The 23,360-nt window shown below is 42.6% G+C and overlaps 2 protein-coding genes across 6 annotated transcripts in view; one reads left to right on the top strand and one right to left on the bottom strand.

The window, feature by feature from the left end:
• The window catches only part of LOC148105994 (Fc receptor-like B), a 385,026-nt gene extending 382,910 nt beyond the window's left edge, over positions 1–2,116 (top strand). Inside the window, exons 3-6 of the mRNA XM_087838025.1 lie at positions 911–1,165; positions 1,350–1,592; positions 1,736–1,879; positions 1,951–2,116. Coding sequence (XP_087694151.1) covers positions 911–1,165; positions 1,350–1,592; positions 1,736–1,879; positions 1,951–2,030 — 722 coding nt within the window. The 3' untranslated portion in view covers positions 2,031–2,116. The remainder of the gene's footprint in view (positions 1–910; positions 1,166–1,349; positions 1,593–1,735; positions 1,880–1,950) is intronic.
• The window catches only part of LOC102777248 (NLR family CARD domain-containing protein 3-like), a 1,099,208-nt gene that overhangs the window by 203,896 nt on the left and 871,952 nt on the right, over positions 1–23,360 (bottom strand). For 3 of the 5 annotated variants that reach the window (XM_087837904.1, XM_087837901.1, XM_087837898.1), the window contains one exon: positions 21,274–23,319. The exons of the other annotated variants lie outside the window; for them this stretch is intronic. In XM_087837904.1, the coding sequence (XP_087694030.1) occupies positions 22,778–23,319 (542 nt within the window). In that variant the 3' untranslated portion in view covers positions 21,274–22,777. Of the gene's footprint in view, positions 1–21,273; positions 23,320–23,360 lie in introns of those variants that run through there. 5 annotated transcript variants of the gene reach the window in all.

Raw genomic sequence — 23,360 nt, forward strand, 5'->3', positions numbered from 1 at the left:
AATAAGAAATTTGTAGTGAAAACAAAATGAAGAAAATACTGTTTGCTGTATAGCCTAAAGAGCTTGGAAGCTGCAGCTTTTTTTGCACTACCCTACTGTATATCCTGTATACTAGTATACAGGATATACAGTAGGATATACAGTAGTGTATTACTGTATACTAGTATTCTTATTGTATATATTGTATGTCTTATTCCTCTGTTCCTCTGTCTCTCTTGCTGCATTGAGCATGTGTATGACAAAAGAATTGATGAATAAAGTTCTTCTTCTCTTATTTTATCTTATATGCTATATAAATTTTCATTGAACTCTCATGCTGAATTGAGTAAATATGGCAAACTGTACTGCAAAACTATTTTTTTTAATAATATTTAACTAAATATTAAATATTTAACTATTTAATATTTAAATAAATAAATATTTAGTCAGAGTTAAATATTTAACTATTTAACTTATTTTTTGAGTTATAATTACAGAACAATTTGGAAACCAAACCATATTGAATTTTGCACTACCTGGGCAGGGCAGTGTAAATGACCATGGCAGACCCGATCTCATTTGAAAGCTTTCCAGCATCTTTATTAACACACGGTTGCTGAAACAGAACACTCAACGGCTGCAGCTCTCCCACTGCCAGCTGCACACATCACCAAGAACGACAAAAAAAACCCCACAGGAAAGAACAGCTTTTTATGCCGGCGAGGCATGATTACAGGTGCTGCACGTCCATCTCGCCTGCAGCAGCATCACAGACCACGACCCGCCACTGGCAGTCTACTGATAATTAGGTTTTTGAAGTCAGGACATGATCCCTAATAGACACCAGTGGAAACAATTAATGGTTCATCTATATACAACCCTGATACTGAGTGCAATGGTGTGTGTGTGTGCGTGTGTGTGTGTCCTCCAGTGTTTCTGAATGTCAGTCCAAACCGTCCTCAGTTCTTCTCAGGAGAGTCTGTGACTCTGACCTGTGAGGGGGTTCACAGCCCTCATGGTTGGACCCTGAAGAGAAGAAATTACATAGAAATAAAGAGCTGTGGTGAAGACTTTGGCCAGTTTGATGGTTCCTCATGCATCATCTCAGATCTGGAAGCGATGTCATCTTACTGGTGTGAGGACAGATCAGGACAGAAGAGTGACGAGCTCAACATCTATGTATCAGGTACAGAATCTTTGTGATGATTTGGTGTCTTTTTCTGTTGTTTTTGTGGTGATTTGAGACTTTGACCTGCTGCAGGTGCTTTTATTTGCTGCTCATGTTGTTTATAAGTCTGTTACAGAGTTGATGTACAATCATCCACTAGCTTCATGAGTTTGTGTTTCTTTGTCTGTCTGTACTTGTTTAGATCACGTGATCCTAGAAATGCCTGCTCTGCCAGTGATGGCAGGAAGTAATGTCACTTTGAGCTGCAGACCTCGTTATGACAGTTACAGAGTCAGGTCCATCGACAGGGAGTCTGACAGGGAGAGCTTCTCTGCAGTCCACACCATCTATAATGTGCAAAGGTCTGATGAAGGCGTCTACAGCTGCAGTGTAATCTACACTGATATGATGATGGTATCAGGTCATAGCAGGCTGACTGTTGCAGGTATTTAAAGCTAACAGCAACACCTGTTTCTGATTGAGTGACAGCTCATGCTGAAGTAGAGTGTTGACCTTCCAGTATTTAGCACCTCAATGTGACTGAAACACAAACTTGTCCTAATTTCCATGTGTTCTGCTCTTCCTCAGCTCCTCGCCCTGATCCCACATCTCCTTCTCCTCCTCTGTCTGTGTCTATGCTCAGAGTCTTCTGCCATCTGCTGGTTGTAAGTCTGTACTGCATCTCCACCATCCTGATGCTGTTGATCTGCTGTAGCAGGAACAGGAACTCAGGTGAAAACTCAGATATGCACCAACAAAGACTCTAATCCACCTCCATTATAACATCTTAACTCTGCCTACAGGAGAGGAACCTGCCATATCCATGTATGATGATGTCACTGCTGATGTCACCACTGATGTCACCACTGAGCATGAGTTCTGAACTCAAATCTGAAGGAGCTGCACTGTAACATTTATGCCTAAATATTTCCACATGTAGCATCAAGCTGACTGTTTTCTGTCTTGTCTGCTCATGCCAGTAAAGCTTTGTGTGAATTTGTCTCTGGCTGATTGGAGTTTACTTTTAACTGAAAAGTTTGACCCACAGGTTAGCTTCTCTAATCTGTCATGTGACCTCTTGTGGCAACTATCTGCAATATTCACAGAGATGGAATGAAGTCAATAAATAATACTGGAGATGAAATTTATTTTAATAACATTGATCTTTCAACCATAGACACAAATTTAGTGTTGACCAACAATTCCCATCAATATTTCCTGTCTGAATTAAAAGGTTTGGCTTTCAGGTTGTAACTCCAAAATGACAACACAGGCACGGCTTCTTCAAGACGGGCGCTTTGCTGCATTTAAAACTACAAACACAGAACACAAAGGCTTTAAGCGCTTCGGTCTATCATAAGTAACATTTGTGCTTTAACAACAACAAAAAATTACCTCGTGGCCGCCTGCCACTTCGGAGGTCCTAGAACAATAACTTTACAGTCCTGCGCTTTCTAAATTAAAACATAAAATAATTAGAACACCATACATTACAAATTTTCACAATATTACAATACAGTTATAGCAAATGACAAATACCTTGTACAGCTAGTAGACTAACCAGGCCTTTGCAGATAGCTCGCTGAACTCCTTAGCGTGATTATTAAACGTGGGCTCACAGGCTATATTATCACGACCAAACTTCGCGATAATAGCGGTGTAACAAAACTTGTTCTTTGTGACAAGATAAACACACCTTTACAATATTGTCCACAGAAATGTACAAGCAAGAACATTTTAACTGCTGGAACCATGAAGATGGTCTAGAAGCCTGTTATTATTATTATTTAAATTTAAGGGAACATCTGATTCCTTCCACAGATTTTTTTAATGACATTAATAGAGATATTTCTTTAGATTTTGACTCTTAGAAGTAGTTCAAGAATTATTTTAGATTTGAAAGAAGGGTTTTTTTCTTCAGAATTGGGGATTTGAGTGTCTACGTAGGTTCTCAGTCATCCAGGTCATGGTAATCTGAGGAGCTTGGGAAAAGAAGGGACTGGACCTCTTTAGGTTTCTTAAAGAGGTTTCATCAGAGACACTTCTTCATTTCTAAGACCAAATGGTGGAGAGTATTTAAGCCCTGGTGGAATTTCTCCCTTAAGAAGGCTGCCGACCCACTTTTGATCATGTGACTCATCACATGAACTAAGGTCTTCTCTCAGAAATGCAGTCTTACACGACTCTCTTCTCTCCTCCTGTTATCTCCCAAAACCCCATTTCCATAGAGACTGTGTCAGCTCCCAAACAGACAAAAAACAAACTAAAAACCAACAAAAAAACAACTTAAACATAAAAAATCACAAAGAAAGAGTATCCAGTATCAGTAACAGTATCCACGACAGCACCAAAGAGTAAAACAATGAAATGTGGATTATTAAACATTAGGTCTCTCTCTTCTAAGTTTCTGTTAGTACAGAAACTTATGACTCTGGGTACTGTAGCTCCCGTGAAAAAGAGAGCTTCATATCAGAAGTACTTGAGTCCCTGGTATAGCTCTCAAACCTTAAAGCAGATAACTTGAAAGCTGGAGATGAAATGGTGTTTCACAAAGATCATCATTTAGCCTGGAGAAATAGGGTTTCTGGGTTGGACTCTATATGAGCAGCTTCCACTCTGGTTTTGTAACCCAGTGTTAATTTGGTTGTCTGATATTGTGTAATATTCAGTATATATATATATATATGTATATCTATATTGGGTGTTCAGTTATAAAATGTTCTTCAATGGTTTTGAGGTTTTTTTTATTGTTATTGGTTTGCGGCTGCTTTACGACAGTCGACTGTGGTAGTACATCCTAGCGGGAGGGGCTATGAGCTGACATGGCTTGTAGCTGTGCCAGAGAGCAAGCTTGGGTGAGCTAGCGGGGAATATCGCCTTCTGCAGTAGCCTTAAAAGACTATTGTTCGTTCTCCTGCCAGGTAAAAATCTGTTTTGTATGTATATTATATTATTCCATGTGTTATCATGTGTTTGCTATGATGTGCTGTGTAGTAATGGTTATTAAGGTGCTAATCGCTAATCGGGGATAAGCTAGCAAGCTCGACAATTAGCCGCCATGCTAAGCGGACGTTGTTAGCCAAGTTCATATGTCACTGAGGGGCTATGAGCTCACATGGCTTGTAGCTGTGCCAGAGAGCAAGCTTGGGTGAGCTAGCGGGGAATATCGCCTTCTGTCACTTGTCTCCTGGTTAGGAGAAGTTACTATTGATGGAAATATTTTTCTTCTTTTTGTCTTTGTTTATATTGTATCCCAGAGAAGTTTTAAGTTGTTCAGGTTGAAACATTTGCACTTAAAGTCTGTTAAGTTTCCTTTGATGTATCAGTGTCAAGCTGATGTTTAAGAGGGTATGTTAAGGACAGATGTGCTCCAGTCCATCAATCCCTTAAAGTGCTGGACACCGATGGTAAATTGCCATCAGACCCTAAATAAATTGTCCTCTGCTGTTATCCATATTGCTTCACTCATTCTTTTGTGAGTAGACGTATTGGTTACAACTAAAAGTAGTAGGAAAAATTGGCGCCCGAACAGGGACTGGAGCGCATCACTAACTTTATCCTGAAGCACATGCACAGACATCTGTGAATTAATCTACTGCTTTGCAGAGAGAGACAATGGAGTTTTGTGACAGGTATGGTTTTGATCCAGAGTACACTGTTTTGTTAAAAGGGGCTAAAGCCAAGATTAAACTACAAGAGGTGCAAAGAGCATTCGCTTTGCTGGATCACGTTGTCAAAATCCAACCAATAGATAGTCTCCCTGACACTATTTTGTGTCAGTTCACTGAGTCCATTACCCCAATGCTCTTAGATGGAGAACATTCAGCAGATGGGGAGTGTTGGGAGGTTATTCAGATAGATGAGTACTGTCCTCAGGGACCTGACAGTTTTCACCTGGCGCATGATGTGGTCCCCCTTGCTCGAGCAATTGATGATGTGACTGCTAGTTTCAGAGAACAAGTAAACGAACTGGCATTAGCATATAATGTGAGCCCCATGACTTAAAATCAGGCTGCAGTGAGCCATATGTGTGGGAAAAATGATACATATAAGGGGTTAGCTACCTCAACTCCTGCCTCGGGAGTTAAAACTCAGTCCACACCCGGTCCCAGGTCAACTGCCGCCTGTGATGATAGCCATGCGCCCAAAGCTAAACAGGCACTTGATGCGGACTCCCTGCTTGTTGATCCTGTGCCAGTGGAGGTTCAGAGAGTCATTGTGGAGCACATTGTAAAACATGACTCGCCCATGCACACTCCCTCTGCTTTTGAGTTCCGCTCATTTTCTGGAAACTCTCCAAAACCCCCTAATGAGGTAGAGTACAGGGTATGGCGACTTAGAGCTAAACAGGTGCTAAATGACTCTGCCCTTTCCGAAGGGCAGCAGCGCCGTGTTTTCCTCGATAGCTTGGCTAGCCCTGCTTTGAATGTGGCCCTTTCTATTGGGTCTCAAGCACCACCAAAAGACTACCTCGATGAGCTCGACAAGGCTTACGGCAATGTCACTGGAGGTGAAGAGCTGTATATCCAGCACCTAGAGACTCATCAGAATAGTGGAGAAAAGGCATCTGATTACTTGCGCCGACTCCAGACGTTGTTGCAGGAGGTAGTTGACGGTAACGGCATACCTAGAAGTGATTTCAATGTTCAGCTACTAAAGCAGTTCCTCAGAGGTTGCTGGGATGACTCTCTAATTGCCACTCTGCATCTAAAAGAAATAGTGGGATCTGCACATCATGTTATTCCCACTTTCTCAGAGCTGCTTTTTAAAATCAGAACTTATGAGAAAGAGAGTCAATTAAAAGAAATGCGCAGGAGACGTTACATGAGCGGCACCTCAACTAAAGTGCAGGCTCGAACCCTTGTAGCCACAGATGACTGCAGGCCTTCTGGCACACCTCCCACAGCTCTGGATGCTTGTACCAGAGAGCAACTGGAGGAGAGAATCAGGCAGCTAGAAGCAGAGCTAATGAACAACTCATCTGCAGCAAATTCTCAGTCTCCCAAAAGTGATAAGACTAGGCAGAAGCTATCGCACAAAACCAAAATCCACAATCCATCTCCACCAACTCCTGCTAGGCTACCTGGTGATCAAAAAAGGGTTGGGAAATTTTGCTATAATTGTGGGGAGGATTCGCATATGCTGCCACAATGTTCAAACCCAACCAATGCCATATTAGTGCAAAAGAAATTGTGTGAAAGGCACAGTGCTGGGCAGAGCCAGTGTTCAATGGCTCAACGACAGAGTAGTCCACAGTCCAACTGGCCTTTAAACAAGTAGGAGCTCCTGCTGTGGAACGAGCAGGAGCTGATGGTCAGAGTAGTTCCAAGCCTTCAAGCCAGTGCATGTATGAAGCCCCAGCTCCAAAGGTGCCTCCCCAGTTTCCCCAGGGTCTAATTGGGGAGCCTTGTGATGGTTTAGCATGGTTAGATCAAGTTCAGTGTCGGTGTTTAATTGACACCGGGTCCCAAGTGTCAATAATATCAGAGTCATTCTATTCTCGCTATCTTTCTCATAGAGAAATGTTCTCTATAAAAGAGGTACTAGACATCGAAGGTGCGGCTGGACAAAAGGTACCATATGTGGGGTACATTGAGGCTAAAGTTCAGTTCCCTGAAAGTGCTTGTGGCACAGACAAGTGTTTCAACATTTTAGCATTAGTTAGTCCAGATCAATCATACAATGATAAGTTTTCTCTTCTTGTGGGTACAAATGTGTTAGGTCCCATGATACAAGACTGTCAAAAAAAGGGTGGAGCAAAGTTCCTGCAGACTCTACCTATTGACACCAACTGGGTCATGGCATATACCGAATGTTTCAAACAGGCTGACCCCCAAGCAGACGAGGTCAAAGCCCTCTGTGTTGCACTCTCCAGCAAGGTACCGGTGCATATGAAACCTGGTGAGGTGTATACTTTAAAAGCCATCTGCCACACTAAACCTGGGAGCGATAAATTTCAGGCTCTTGTGTGTAGCTCGGAGGACACACCCACACCAGGGGGGCTTATCATCTATGACCAGATAGTGGATGTAAAACCTATGTCCCACTGTAAGTTTAAAGTTGCGGTCAAAAATGCCTCTCGGCGGGGCATCACACTGTATCCTGGGACAGCTATTGCTGAGTGCTCCCCCATTGATTGGGCAGTTCCCGTTGCACTCCCTGATCTGAACCCCCAGCCCAAAGATGCTCCTCTGCAGGCACATTCCCTGCTAGCTTCTCACCGCGAAGATGGTAGCCAATCTGCGGTGCCTCTTGGCCTTGATTTTGGGGACAGCCCGATATCACCACAATTTAAAGAGCACATACAGGCTAGAATTGTCAAAGAAGCATCAGATGCTTTCTCGAAACATGATCTTGACGTTGGTAGTGTGACTGGGGTCAGTCATCGCATTGAGTTAGAACCTCATGTCCCATTCAAAGAGCGGACAAGACGTGTTTCGCCCGCTGATTTCAATGACTTGAAAAGACACCTCCAAGACCTTTTGGCAGCAGGCATTATAGAGGAGTCACATAGCCCCTATGCCTCTCCAGTAGTGCTTGTTAGGAAAAAGAATGGGGAACTGCGAATGGTTGTAGATTATCGGAGACTAAACAACTTCACCAAAAAGGACGCATACCCATTGCCTCGTATAGAGGAGACGTTCACTCTGCTCTCTGGTTCAAAATGGTTCACTGTTTTAGATCTCAAGAGCGGGTACTATCAACTTGAAGTTGAGCCATGTGATCGACCCAAGACAGCATTTACAACGCCGTTTGGAACATGGCAATTTCGGAGGATGCCTCAAGGCTTGACTAACTCCCCTGCCACGTTTCAACGGACCATGGAGAAAGTGATGGAGGGAATTAACCTCCAGGAGGTTGTTGCATTCCTAGATGACCTCATAATCTTCTCCAACTCACTGGAAGAGCACGAAGAGCGGGTGATGAAGGTCCTTAAACGCATTGCTGAGTTTGGTCTGAAGTTATCCCCTTCTAAATGCAAGTTCTTCCAAACCTCCGTGAAATATCTGGGGCATGTAATATCTGTCCAGGGGATCCAGCCTGACCCAGACAAAATTACTGCTGTGAAAGACTGGCCATGCCCACAAACTGCCAAAGAGCTTCGGTCATTTCTAGGTTTCACGGGGTATTACAGGCGGTTTGTGAGGGATTATTCTTGCATTGTCAGGCCTCTCAATGACTTGTTGAAGGGAGAACTAGCCCCCAGGCATAAAGGCCAAAAACATTGGCCACGAACAAAGTCACCCTCACTTGGGGCAAAATGGACCCCTGCCTGCCAGGCTGCTTTTGGCCTTATTGTTGAAAAACTGATTTCCGCACCTGTTCTGGCTTTCGCCAACTGGCAGCTCCCGTACGTACTACACACAGATGCCAGTATGTCAGGCCTGGGGGCAGCGTTGTATCAGGTTCAAGACGGCCAGACTCGAGTAGTAGCTTATGCTAGTCGTGGCCTCTCCAAAAGCGAAAAGAATTACCCTGTACATAAATTAGAATTTCTCGCCCTCAAGTGGGCAGTAAGTGAGAAGTTCCATGATTATTTGTATGGGGCTAATTTCAAGGTGCTGACTGATAACAACCCTATGACATATGTGTTGACCAGTGCGAAGCTTGATGCTACAAGTCACAGATGGCTTGCTGCTCTGTCGCTTTACAACTTTGACATACACTACAAATCTGGTCAACATAACACTGACGCTGACGGGCTCTCTAGGAGGCCTCATGGACCCTCAGAGGAGGACGAGGAGTCCCTGGAGACAGACAGAAAAATCTCCAGCATGCTGGAATGTGCTAGCTTGTCCCCTGAGGAGTTTAAAGTTCTCGATGGGGAGGCAATGAGTACTTTGTGTAAGCGTCATAGTGTCAATGTCAACACGATCTTAGGTGAAGGCACACAGACAGTCGACACTGTAATCCCTGCCGTGGAAACACTCTTGTGCAATGACAGTGCGGTTCCTGATGACCTTGAGGATCCGGTCCCCATACCTGGCCAGTCAGCCCTACCAGGAATGTCTATGGTGGACTGGTATCAGTTACAGAGAAATGACAGCTCTTTAGCCCGCATCATAGGCATTTTAGAGACTGGGGATGAGACTTTTGACAGAAAGTCTGAGGAACCTCAGGTGGTTCTGTTTTTAGGGGAGAAATCCAAGTTACTTCTAGTTGAGGGGGTGCTATACCGTAGAGTTTTTTGATCAAAAGGGGGAGGCCTTCCATCAACTTGTCATCCCTAATAGCCATCGAGAGAGAGCCTTCCAAGGTGTTCATGACGAGACAGGTCACATGGGTATTGAGAGAACCTTAGAACTGGCTAGAGCGAGGTTTTACTGGCCAAAAATGGCTAGCTACATTGAGAACAAATGTAAAACATGTGAGAGGTGTGTGAAACGAAAGGCACGAGTGCAGAAAGCCTCTAAACTTGTCAACATCAAGGTCAGTGGTCCCCTTGAGTTAGTGTGCATAGATTTTCTGACAATAGAACCCGATTCGAGAGACACCAGGAACATCCTAGTACTAACTGATCATTTTACAAAATATGCACAGGCATATCCCACGAGAGATCAGACAGCGAAAACGGTGTCCACAGTGTTATGGGAGAACTTCATCAGTCACTACGGGTTTCCTCGCAGAATCCATAGTGATCAAGGTGCTTGTTTTGAATCTGAAATAGTGGCAGAGCTTTGTAAACTAGCAGGGATTACAAAGTCCCGTACGACACCCTACCATCCACGTGGAAATCCAGTGGAAAGATTCAACAGGACTCTGTTGGACCTCCTCGGAACTCTGGAGGATAAGAAAAAAGAGGAGTGGAGGAAGTATGTTCGCCCCCCTTGTACATGCTTATAACTGTACAAAACATGACGCAACTGGAGAAGCACCCTTCCTTCTGATGTTTGGTAGAGAGCCACGCCTTCCGATTGACCTCTGTTTTGGACTTAGTCCACGTGGCCACAGCACCAGAACACACATTCAGTATGTACGAGAACTAAAGAGTAGGCTGAAGTATGCATACGACCTAGCCTCAAGAAATGCTGAGAAGAGATAATTGTTGAACAAAAGACACTGGGATGCTAAGGTTACTGCCCTTCCATTGGAAGTGGGTGACAGAGTCCTGGTAAGGAATCTGAGCCTCAGAAAGAAACACAAAATCTCTGATAAGTGGGAACCTATTGTGCACATCGTTGTTAAGCAGCCGGATGAGTCTATCCCAGTTTATGTGATTAGGCCAGAGGATGCAGAGGGCAGAGAGCGAGTTCTGCATCGTGACATGCTTCTTCCCTGTGGGTTCCTACCGGTTAACCTGCAATGTGACAGTCAGGATGTGCTAACCAGTTCCGTTCAACCTCTAATGAGAGCGGATGCAGGGAGCAACACAGAAGAAACTCAGCTGGAGGAGGAGTTTGGGCAAGAAGAGGAAATAAACTTTGCATCCAGCCAATTTCCTGACAATGACTTGTTGGCGGACCAAAGGGATGTTCTGGGAGAACAGGAGGCGTCCCAGCCACAGTATCCTCTGGATCCTGGGGCACCTGAATTCATTCTAGATCTGACGGGATCGGAGACAGCAAACGCTGAGGAGGTGCTCAGCCCAGCCCCAACATGTGGTAGGCCACGAAGAAGGAGAGTGCCACCGGCTTACCTCAGTGACTATCAGGTCGGCTATAAAGTCGATTGTAAGCATCACAGTTTCAATGCGCCGATGACACTTGCATTGCTCAATAATTTTTTCCTGTCATTACAGCAACAGATTGCTGGGTTAGTGCAATCTCTGTCAGGTGATAGTGACGGGGACGTCACACTTTAAGCAGGGGTGGATGTAACCCAGTGTTAATTTGGTTGTCTGATATTGTGTAATATTCAGTATATATATATATATATGTATATCTATATTGGGTGTTCAGTTATAAAATGTTCTTCAATGGTTTTGAGTTTTTTTTTATTGTTATTGGTTTGCGGCTGCTTTACGACAGTCGACTGTGGTAGTACATCCTAGCGGGAGGGGCTATGAGCTGACATGGCTTGTAGCTGTGCCAGAGAGCAAGCTTGGGTGAGCTAGCGGGGAATATCGCCTTCTGCAGTAGCCTTAAAAGACTATTGTTCGTTCTCCTGCCAGGTAAAAATCTGTTTTGTATGTATATTATATTATTCCATGTGTTATCATGTGTTTGCTATGATGTGCTGTGTAGTAATGGTTATTAAGGTGCTAATCGCTAATCGGGGATAAGCTAGCAAGCTCGACAATTAGCCGCCATGCTAAGCGGACGTTGTTAGCCAAGTTCATATGTCACTGAGGGGCTATGAGCTCACATGGCTTGTAGCTGTGCCAGAGAGCAAGCTTGGGTGAGCTAGCGGGGAATATCGCCTTCTGCAGTAGCCTTAAAAGACTATTGTTCGTTCTCCTGCCAGACGCCTCGCTGCTGTGCTGCCATACTGCTGTGCTGCCTTACTACTGTGCTGTCTCGCCGGTGCCATTAAAGGACCGGCGGCTGCCATCCATTCATCCATCCGGACCTCGATTATTTGGACCGAAGTACTCACACACGCCCGCACTCAGTGCCATACACTCTTTATTTTGCTGGCCAGCTAACACCATTGTTTTGTTTTGTTTTCTTTTTGCATTCACAAAGACTATTCAAAGACATTTTGGTTATTGTCAAATAGACACTCTCTGATTACGGACTGAGGAGGTTGTGGTGTTACAACCCCAGGACTGAGAAAAAGGACTCTTTACATAATATATTCACTTGTCTCCTGGTTAGGAGAAGTTACTATTGATGGAAATATTTTTCTTCTTTTTGTCTTTGTTTATATTGTATCCCAGAGAAGTTTTAAGTTGTTCAGGTTGAAACATTTGCACTTAAAGTCTGTTAAGTTTCCTTTGATTTATCAGTGTCAAGCTGATGTTTAAGAGGGTATGTTAAGGACAGATGTGCTCCAGTCCATCAATCCCTTAAAGTGCTGGACACCGATGGTAAATTGCCATCAGACCCTAAATAAATTGTCCTCTGCTGTTATCCATATTGCTTCACTCATTCTTTTGTGAGTAGACGTATTGGTTACAGTTTCACTGTTAAACACACTTGTTTGATTTCACTTGTAAAAGTTGAAGAATAAATATTTTATTGCAAAATTATTTGTTGGTACATTTTTTGAGGGTCAAATATCTTGTTTGATTTGAGGAATGAACTGTTCAGGTGGAGAAAATGAATCAGGTTAAAATACTTTAAATCAGTGAGGATGTATAATGTAATTTAAATGTTGATAATGGTTGTAGTGGGCTTGTAATGTAAATGTGGTCTGATTAAATGTGACATTAATGCTGACGCTGCATAAACCTGATAAAACAGTTCTATTAGTGGGTCTGTGTGATCAGCATCAGTGGGTTAAGGTGAGGCCTTGACTAGTAGAACGTCATGTTGGTGACAACACATGAGCCAACATCAGACTCCGAGCGCTACGATGCTGAAGATCAGAAGATCCAGTGTGACATCATCGTTACCTGGCAACAGAAGCCCTCATCTGACTTTATTGGAGGATATTTACACCAGCAACACTGTTTAGTTTGATATGACGGATTAACAACATGCTGTGATGTCCAGTTCATCTGTAATAGATACTGGATCTAATCAGTCAGCAGATATTTGATCAGCTTATTTATAACTATACTAGAAACAAACACAACTGTGTTGGTGATTCATGCAAACTTGCATATCAGCCTCTGAAGGTTTTGTAGTATTGAGAACAAAGAGGTTGTGTTAGGGCTGAAAAGCCCGACTTGTTCTCCTCTGCAGGTCATCAAATGCACCACAGAAGTTTGCATTTGCACAAGCCTGTATATGTTTGATGGCTTTATTATTCTCTGTTCAAAGACAATAACTGTGGAAAATGTCTCATGTAGTATCAGCTTCATTTAAAATGACTGCAAACATTTAGAGAACATGTGCTGCTGTTTGTCCTACATTTCAACACTGAATGAACACTGAGAACGTGATGGCAGCTGGCAGATTGGAGTCCACATGAAATATCGGCTGTATGAAGACTGGAAAATATAGATGATAAAAATATGCAGCAAAACATTTGTGGACATGGATAAACTCTCTGATCCAAAAAGCAGGAAGTGACACAGCTAGAAAATGAAAGTGTGTAACAGCTGAAGTCAAATGTAATGCAGAGTTGAATCTGCACTTGGATCATCTGTGAAAGGTCCACATGTAGGGATCACATGAGTCCTGATGTTTGTCAGTGCAGCTTGATAACTCCATCTACTGTGGGCTACATATACTGGGCTGGTAGCTCCACAGTGTTGGAAAGAAACTATTAAATGTGCAAATTTAAAATCAGAGGCTCTTCTAACACAGGAGCCATGTTGAGTTTACAGCCGACCACCGGCAGTCTGAACTGGAATGAAGCCCATTGACAGCCAGCAGGTCTAAACAGGAACGCACCCATTTGTATGCAATGATGTGGCTGCAGCTGACACAGGATTGGTTCAAACTAAACATCAGACGCATTTCACAGAGTTCACAAATAAACTCACGTTTTTATCTTTGAAGGTCATCATAAAGTAGAATTGATGCTCCAGTGAATTTTTTTTTTTGAATTTTCATCACTCGTCATGTACACAGATGTTAGTTCTACATATTCCTAGTACTGAACTCTAAATCAATATGAAGAAAATGCTCCTACTAATCTGCATATATGTTGATATCAAATCCTTTTCCAGCACATGGATAAATCTCTATAAATCTTTCAATCTGATCAGAATGGGCACAGTGTTGTTATTGCAGCTCCCTGATGTTTGAAAAGCTAAATGTCCAGAAAAATGTTATATTATAAATTTTGTATATGTTTTATATTCCACAATAATAATAATAATAATAATTTGATTATCTCTTCTCAACAAATGATGACACAAAGGAATCAGCAGTGACAAAGATGATGCTGAAGAGAAGCACACATTTCACACATATAACAGACCAGTCCAGTTACACACACCTCTGCTTGACATTAGGCCTCAAACAAAGACACAAAACACTAACTTGACTCTAAATAGAAGAAACTAGCAGCTTTTTCTGTTCTGTGCTTATTTATATTTGACACACATGCTTCTCTTTGTGCAAACACACATTGCACTATAAGGGTAACCTAGCACACAATGATTGGACAGCACAGTGATGATGCTGGGAGATCCTATACGAAGCAACACAGAAACACTGAGAACAAAACTTTAAACATTGATTATATTGAGATAAGCAGCCGACCCAGTCTAGATAAAGGCGAGCAGCTGGGACCGCTGCTGCACCAAAAACAGGTTTCAGTGTTTCCATGTGTGTGTGTGATGTCTTTACTTATACTGGTCAATAGACTTACACATTATTGAAAGGTGTTACACATGAAATAAAAACAGCGTTTCATCTTTATTCCTCTGAAGCAGCTGCATTATAACCAATCTGCTCCTTTGTGGCCATTTAAAACAGCCTTAAATAACTGTTGTTATATTTGTTGCAGTTTCTGCTCCTCTTGGACAGACGACTCTTGAAAAGACATTTTTGAATTTCAACTTTTAACTGGATAAATATCGGATATATAAACGTCTGCAACAAACTGATTCCAGCTTCTACCTCATGATAGGAATGTTTTTGTGGCTCAAGATGACCTGATATCGTTCATGATGGAGACATTTGACACATGTTTCACATATTATAGACCAACAAGTTATTCATAGCAGTTTAAATACAGGAGTCACTTTTGGGCCCAGCAGATAAAACAGAGCCAATATTTCCTTCTTTATTTAAGTGACGTGTGTCACAGATGTGACCTAGTAAAGTGTATCTGAACATTAGTAACGTTATTAACACTCTCAGCTCGTCCTTGTTCCAGACCTGAAGATCCTCTTCTTTCATTCAGCAGCAGCTTCAGGTCTCTGATGGTCCAGGGCTTGTTGTTGGGAAACAGCCCTGCTGGGATGATGGTGTCCTCACAGAAACAGTCAGTGATGCTGTTGATCTCCATCACAGAGCACGTCCCAGTCTGCAGTCTCAGTCCTGCAGGGCCTCGCTGGCTTCCTGACTCCACCCAGTCAACAACAGGAAGTGTTTGAAGTGCAGGAACAAACTGAGGCTGTGGTCAAACAGGAGTTTTTATCTCCTCGCTCTGACTCTCACTGCGGCCCCGCTGCTGTGTCAACATGTGTTTGACAAACAATGATGGAAAGTGTTATAAATGACTTGTTGGCCTCTGATCTGTCACAAACAGCTGAAACGTGTCTCTCATGAGTCACATGAAGGTTTTTGACAGAAAGGACAAAAAGTAGCTGCAGTCAGTTTGTGTCATTTTTATATTTATTCATCTGGGAGAAAAATCTGAGGGACATTAAAATGTGTTTTTCAACAGAGACAAGAACATAAATATAACAGAACAGGTAAATGAACATATTTCAAGTAAACAGCTGGACTGATCAGGTCCAAACACACAGTGATAAACTGTCAAACAGCTGTCATATCTTTATATATAAGCTCTTTATAAATCCTGTTCACTGCAGTCTGTTTACTAATAATGTCAAACTGTTAGAAACACAGAAACATCAGAATCGTCTTTGTTCACATAAACCTGTCTGGGATCCTTTGTTGTTCTTTTGATGCAGAGTTACATTATAAATATAAAGAGTTATTTCAGAGTCTCATCAGTTTTCCTACATGTCTTTATTGAACACATCAGCAGGGCTGAAGCTCTCATGTTAAACACACACTGATCTATGGACACGTTCATGTGTTTCTAACAGAACCAGGCTGTTATCAGCCCTGCACTAACATTATGTCACACACACTGAATGTAACAGTGACAGTTTACATCATCACACAATCAGCTGTGATTGTTTCACTGTCATCAAACTAGTCAACAGGAAGTAGAATCAATAGAAACCAATCATTTACTGACAGCATGTCTGATGGAAATAAGTGCAGATTATGTATGAAGTATAACTGCACACAGTAACTGTATTACAATAAGGACTTAACAGCGCCCTCTGCTGGAGTGTTTCAGTACTGCGTTAACTAGAATACACCACCTCCTCCTCCTGCTCACACCACCTGCTACAGCTCTACTCTTCTATGACTACAGTCATCCACAGCACTGATGTGAGGTCACATGGTTCATATGTAAGGAGCACAGAGACGTCCTAGCAGCTGACCTAAGGTCAGTTTAATGACTGTGAGCAGCAGCTGTGTTATTGTCACTGTGACAGGGAGACACTCTCAGACACAGCGCTCATGTCAGCTTGTTCTCATGCAGGAGGATCAGGAGCTCCATGTTTGTCTTTGTGTTTGAATCATGATGTGTTTGTGCCATCAGAGTCTGTCATGAGTACTCAGGGTTTCACAGCAGCTCTTCTGAATGCTGACGAGGACTCCAACCTCATGTTTCACCTCTCTGAGCTTCTGATGTCTGTGAACACTCGTGTTTCTTCTCTGGGCTCATCTGGACAAAAACACCTTTCTGTGTTTGGCTCCAGCCTCATTCTGACTGACAGGAAGTGTGTTATCCATGAGCTGCACTTCTGTGAGAAAGTTTCCTGCTGTGTTTCCTGTCTGTGGACAAACACGAGTGTTTCAGCTGAGGACTTGGTTCCTTCCACCTGTCCATACAGGACATCACGCTGTCTTTTCTTTGATTTCTCTGACTCGTGTATTATGAACTAAATGTATCCTGATACACACAGAGATGGATGAGCAGAGGTCACATGACGAAAGAACAAACATGGAGTCTTTGATTTATTTAGATATTTATTGATGAATGCAAACAAACCCTGACACTGAACCATCGTCCAGCTTTCACAGAACAAACCTGATCACATGACCTGCTGACCCAAACAGTGAAAAGCTCCATGGCAACAACAACAAACAGCCTCACATATGTTAACAGAGGCTGTTAGAAGCACAGAGTCTTTACAGTCTTTCTCCTGTTTGTACACAGATCTCTGCACATCTTCATCACAGTTACTCACAGACGTGCAGAGTGTGTGGATATTAGAGATGGACCGATCCGATATTACGTATCGGTATCGGTCCGATACTGACCCAAATTACTGGATCGGATATCGGCGAGAAATAAAAAATGTAATCCGATCCATTAAATATCAAAAAAGCACCTCACAAAACTTGCTACGCGGCGGAACTCGGTTCATAACCGTAGCACGTAGCAGCAGTGTGCATCACGTGATAGAGCGGCTGTGTGTATTTGTAGCCTTGCTAGCAAACCAGCATTTCATCTATGAGGAAGTTTTCCCAGAGAGAAGTAAAGCAAGTGTGTAAGTTCATCTCTGAACGTCTGTAAAGCTTAACAACCATACCTGGAGCGACTGCCTCTCTCTCTCTCTATCCTGCTGCTTCAATCGTGAAACAGTTTAATGATCAGCTGATCGGCTTTTCTGTCGCGAGTCCGTCTCTCTTCTTAGTTTTTGGCCCACTTCTCACCAGAAAGAGGAAACCAGCGGCTGAACAACAGCAGCACGTTTAAGTTTGATCAGCTGTTGTTAGAATTTATTTAATATTACTTTCTACACCAGGATCTTTTTCTACGTAGCTGACGGCTGGTAACTGTGCAGGGGCGGATCTAGCAAAGATTAGCCAGGGGGGCCGATAGGGCATGAACAGGGAAAAGGGGGCACAAAGACATACTTTTCTTTCTTATTCTCTTTTAAAATGTCTATTTTTTAATAAATAATTATCTGACTCTTACACCCAAAGTTTTAATCTTGTGTAAAATATATAGAAGTCCATTGCTGTATATAGTAACTGTTAAGTCTAATATACCCTAGTAAGCTATAGTACTTTTTCCTTTGGGAAGATACCATCTGTGCAGTCTGCAATTCTGTTGAAGAAAGATGTTGAATCTATTTAATTATTCTTGAAAAAGAATTTATTTTTGTGCATTTCCCCCCTGCATCAAATTAAATTTGATTACATCGATTAAGCATCATGAGGTGGAGGGTGGTTCCCTATTTTTTATTTTTTTTTTTGCTGGGAGTTTGCAACCCTATTAGTTAGGTTGCTTAAAATTTCTTCTAAGTACTCTTTAAAATACCAGAATAGGGAGGATGGAGCAGGTTTAACTTTATTAGATTGATCAGTGTTGCTGAACTATGACATATTTTGGACGCAGTGTATTTTTTACATACAGGTATAACAGAATAGCTTTAGTGTTGTTATTTATTTAAACTTGAGTATAAACTTATACAAAATGCAGCAAGATATTAAAAAAACGTTTTGTTGATTAAAAAACACACTATATCGGATTCATATCGGTATCGGCAGATATCCAAATTTATGATATCGGTATCGGACATAAAAAAGTGGTATCGTGCCATCTCTAGTGGATATCAAAGCTAAGTTTCCACCATGTTTGTAGTCTGTACTGGGACTCATGGAGCATCTCTCTATGAGCACTCAGTGCTTTAAACAGTGAGTCCCAGTTTAACCAGCAGCCATCACACCACACATCACACAGACATGGAAACTTCAAACCCTCAGACTGAAGACACCATCAGAAATAAATAGATTGTGATGAAGATGAAGAACTGGAACAGTTTGCTGTGGTTTCTTCTGTTCCTGTCAGAAATAAGAGTCTGGCAGCACTTTGCTCTCCTTCCACATGTTTAAGGAGGAAGTGAAGAAGAGCGAGTGAGTCGTCTTCCTCTGTGGGCCCAACATCAGGCAGCAGCCACGTATTTTTAAAAACCCAGCACACTGCTTCAGAAACACTGAGTCCAGGTGACCAGAGTCATGTGATCAGTGAGGTCTTCACTCAGGACGTCACAGCTTCAGGACCTGATTCAGAGGTTTATAAGGACGTGGATCATTGGTGCTGATGTTGTGTGAGAGCTGGTGAACCATGGGGAACATAAATAACAACCAGGCCATCAGCAATTCTACCCCCAGCTCTAAAACCTACATAATACACTATACATATAGTTATATAGGTTATAGTATGTTATATATAAACGTAGCTGAAGCAGTTTAATTTGTAGCTTCACGCTGCACTTCATATGTTTGTCCACCAGATGGCAGCACAGAGGCCTGTGTTGGAAAGCTTTGAGTAATGAAGCGTTTTCAATCCAAGCTTCAGAAAGCTTCATGTGGTCATTGTTGGGTTCAATATTGAGGAGGGTTAGAGGAGGTAATCAACTTTCAAAATAACAACACTGATCCAGGTGGAGTCAAACGATGATTTAATGCACGCGTGGGGGGACCACCGCCGTACGCAGACAGCACCGATCCCCGACTTACAGAGCATAAGCAGATGCTTTATATACCATCAGGGCTTAAATTTAATACGCCCCTTCAACGTCAATCAGATACAGGTCATACATAGGTTTCAAAACCATAAAGACTTTTAACACAGTTTAAAATAACATTGTCTCCGTCTCCACAGCAGATGCTTCCTGTCAGCCTTCTGACTTTCACTTCTCGTCTGGAACACCAGACCCACACCCTGCAAGAAACTGTTCCTCTTTTTGCAGAGACAATTTTGCAGTTGCAAGCAAACATGACTAACCTCTCACCTATAAATGAGTCTATCTACTGTGTGTGTGTGTGTGTGTGTGTGTGTGTGTGTGTGTGTGTGTGTGTGTGTGTGTGGCTCGACCTCACACGAACTTTGTCTTATGAGAAGAGAGGCCAATTCTCATGTGCATAATAACCTAACTGAAACTATATCTGTAATATGTTGAATAAATGTTTTAATCAAATGAGTGCCCCTACTTCAAAGCTTAATAAAAAGATATAAATGACTAAAAGATAACAATGAATAACCTGGTTATTCAAATAGCATCCTCCCAACAGCTCCTCAAAGTACCTTTCACAAGCACGCTCTGCAAAACCTGCACTTCCTGTCTACTTTGGCACAGAGTGTACTCAGAGTTAGGCCTTTCAGAATCAGCACATACACATTTAAGATTATAACAAGCATTCAAAAGCATTTAAGATCATTGATTTAACTCAACAGTTTAACGTGGTTATAACTGCACCTGTAATAAAGGCTAATTGGGTACCAACATGTTTAAACATCTGAATGCAATATCAATGCTGTAGATTATGTTATTAATGTTAGTACTGCAATGGTAATGATGATGATTATTAACAATAGCAGTAAAATAGTTTCCCTAATCCCCACATCATCAAGGAAGCAACCAGGAAATATCTGCTGTGTGTAAAAACAGCAACACAAGAATCCAGAATGAAGACAAGAAACTCAAAGCTCACACACAAAACAGGTGGAGCTAATTTTGTGACGTGTTTCTGTAAAAACACCACAGAAGTGAATCATCAAAGTTTCCATGTGAGCTGATGATGCTGCTGCAGAGTTTCTGTGAACCTCCTGTGACCCCGCCTCCTCATACAGAGACATCTTATTGCTCTTCAAACTGCATCACGTGGACACATGTGATTGTGTATTGTAGTATTGATCCCAATGCTGGTATTAGTACTGGATCAATAACACTGGATGGATGCGTTCAGCATGGAGCCCCTGAGCTGTGTTACAGACAAACATGAAAACTGACAGGTCTGTGTCATTCACAGTCTGTAACACTTCTAAACAACAGAGGCTGACCCAAGTGCCTCAGAGCCAGGCACGCTCACATCACAGCTCTCTAAATAAGCCAGTTTCAAAATAAGAGCTGAAAGCTGTGTTTGGTTGTGTTAGCTTATTATTGTGGAGACTAACATTCAGTGATCATGTGTTCAGACTCATAATGATTACTCTCAGAAATCCTGATCTTTGTATTTACTGTGTGTTGGATCAATAACTGAGATTCATCGTATCACACAGCTGTGCTGCTGCTGCTGGTGATGTCAGCACATCTGGAACAATACGAGGTATCTGCTACCAGACTGAGCAGGACGTGAGACCTGTGGACTGTTTAAAGCTGTCCCTCCACAGCTCACTCAGACCTGATCCACACCTCAGTGATATTCTCTGACTTCCTCAGTAGAGACAGAAACCATTCAGATCTGGGACGATCAGCTGACTGATGATGTCACACAGACTGTGTTTTTCAGGAACAGTGATTCTGATGTGAGCCTGCTAGCTGACAGCAGACCTGATGAAACCACATGTTCACATCTGTGAGGACAGACTGGACTCTTTGACTGCACCTTGGTTCTCCTCAGAGGTCTGTACAGGAGCATGTCCACCCCCACTGAAGATCTCAGTCACTGTGAAACATAGAAAGCTGCTTGTGTAGCCTCTGCCTCACATGTAGATACAGCTACAGGTTTCTCTGTCAGTCAGACTGAAACAGTGTCCTGATGCTGCATCATTCAGCTCTGTGCCCCAGTCAGCATCACTGTGAGCTACCAGTGTCAGTGTTTCTGCCCTTTTCCTGTAACACTACACTCAGCACAGGCTCAGCTGCTATCCAGTGTTGGACTTTGGCTTCAGCTGCTGTGATAGATCCTCTAACATAGATCAGCTCTGCTACATGTTGTTAGATAAGTGCAGCTGCCTGTCATGTCCTGATGTTTCTCTGGCTCAGCAGCTTCTCCATCAGAGGTTCACATGGAGCTGATCCAGTATCTCCAGTAACTGTGTTCTGTGCCTCACTGGTTCATCCTTCTGTCTGTGTGACGTCAGTCAGATGTTGAAGTTAAACTCTGTAATCTTCACTGTGTCACAGAGTTCAGTGAGTCCCGTTATTCACAGTATCAATCAGATCATCAGAGAACAGCTGATCAGCAATCAGTGGTGCCAACAGCACCTCCTGTGGTGAGAGGATGCAATAATGCAATGTAGCATTTTTACACTCAACACTTCCAGTCATGGAAACTGTCTGTTGGATCTGTTTGACGTTGCTTTCTTGTGTTGCTTTCTTGGTTAGAGTTCCTCACAAATGTCCAGATTATTCTTCTAATGAGGCGTCGACCATGTTTTCAGTTCTTTGGAAGAAAACATCGCCCTTTGCCATCCTTACTTTTCTTTGACTTCTTCAAATGCAGCTGAACTCCAGCTGGTATTTTATTGGACTTTGCAGCTGTTTCTGGTCATCAGTTCATTCCTGCAAACCTCTGAACCTGAACAACAATGATGCTGCATTGCTGGCTGATCCCAAAAGGTTGATTCTGTTCATCTGGACGTTTTCAGAAACGTTTGCTCACTGATCAGGTGACTTCTTCAGTCTCAGCTGACTGCAGCTTTACAACCTTACAAACAGCACATTTGCACAATGACTGAAACCAGCAGCAGCAGCACCTGATATATATGATACTAATATAATACATATACATATATAATCCATACTAATGATGAAGGAACTGAGCTCACAGTCCATTGTTCATTCAGTGAACTACTCAGTTTATTTTGGGCCTCAGAAATGCTCACTCTGTTTGTACATCACTGTCAGCAATAGACTCATTCTGCTGTGTGGACAGGAACACGTGTGACATCACTTCCTGTTTGTTTGTGACTGAAGAGGAAGAAGTTTACAAGGAATCATTTAGAAGAGTTTCAAACATCAACTGATTGAATCCATGAATCTGAAAACGTGTTTGTGAGTGAAAGAGACAGACATGTACAGACTGAACTATCTGTTCAACAGTCAGAGTGTTTCTGTAACAGGAGACACTCTTTACACCCCACTCAGCACAGGGACACTGAGGAACCAGGAGACAAGGAACTGAACCAAAACCCAGGATAAAGAGTTTGAGTGAATGTGGTGTTGAAGGTGTGGAGGTGGATCAGAGTGTCAGAGGAGACTCTGTAGAAGGACAGAGTGCCAGCAGGACAGTCCACATACACTGCTGCTCTGTTAGAGACAGAGGAGGAGGAGGAGGAGGAGGAGATGGATGTTCGACTGTTATTGTGACAGACATAACGAGGACCATCACTGTAGCAGCTCAGACTCCAGGACTGATCATTGCGTCCAAACCAACAGTCATCTCTGTCTCCTTTCCTTCTGATGCTTCTGTAACTCACTGATATAAAAACTCTTCCTCTCCACTCGACCTCCCAGTAACAGCGACCAGTCAGACCATTTCCACACAGCAGCTGACGAACATCAAATCTGTCTGGATGATCAGGATATGACTGAACCTCCTCCACATGTGTCACCTTCCTGTTGTTGTCAGACAGTTGGAGCTTTGTGTTCACTGTGTTTGTGTCGATTGTGAGTTGACAGGAATCTGATGGAGAGAACAAACACAATCCAGCTGCAGTTATTGAT

The sequence above is a fragment of the Neolamprologus brichardi genome, chromosome 3, assembly GCF_056152115.1.
Source record: "Neolamprologus brichardi isolate AB-2024 chromosome 3, ASM5615211v1, whole genome shotgun sequence".
Classification (NCBI taxonomy): domain Eukaryota; kingdom Metazoa; phylum Chordata; class Actinopteri; order Cichliformes; family Cichlidae; genus Neolamprologus; species Neolamprologus brichardi.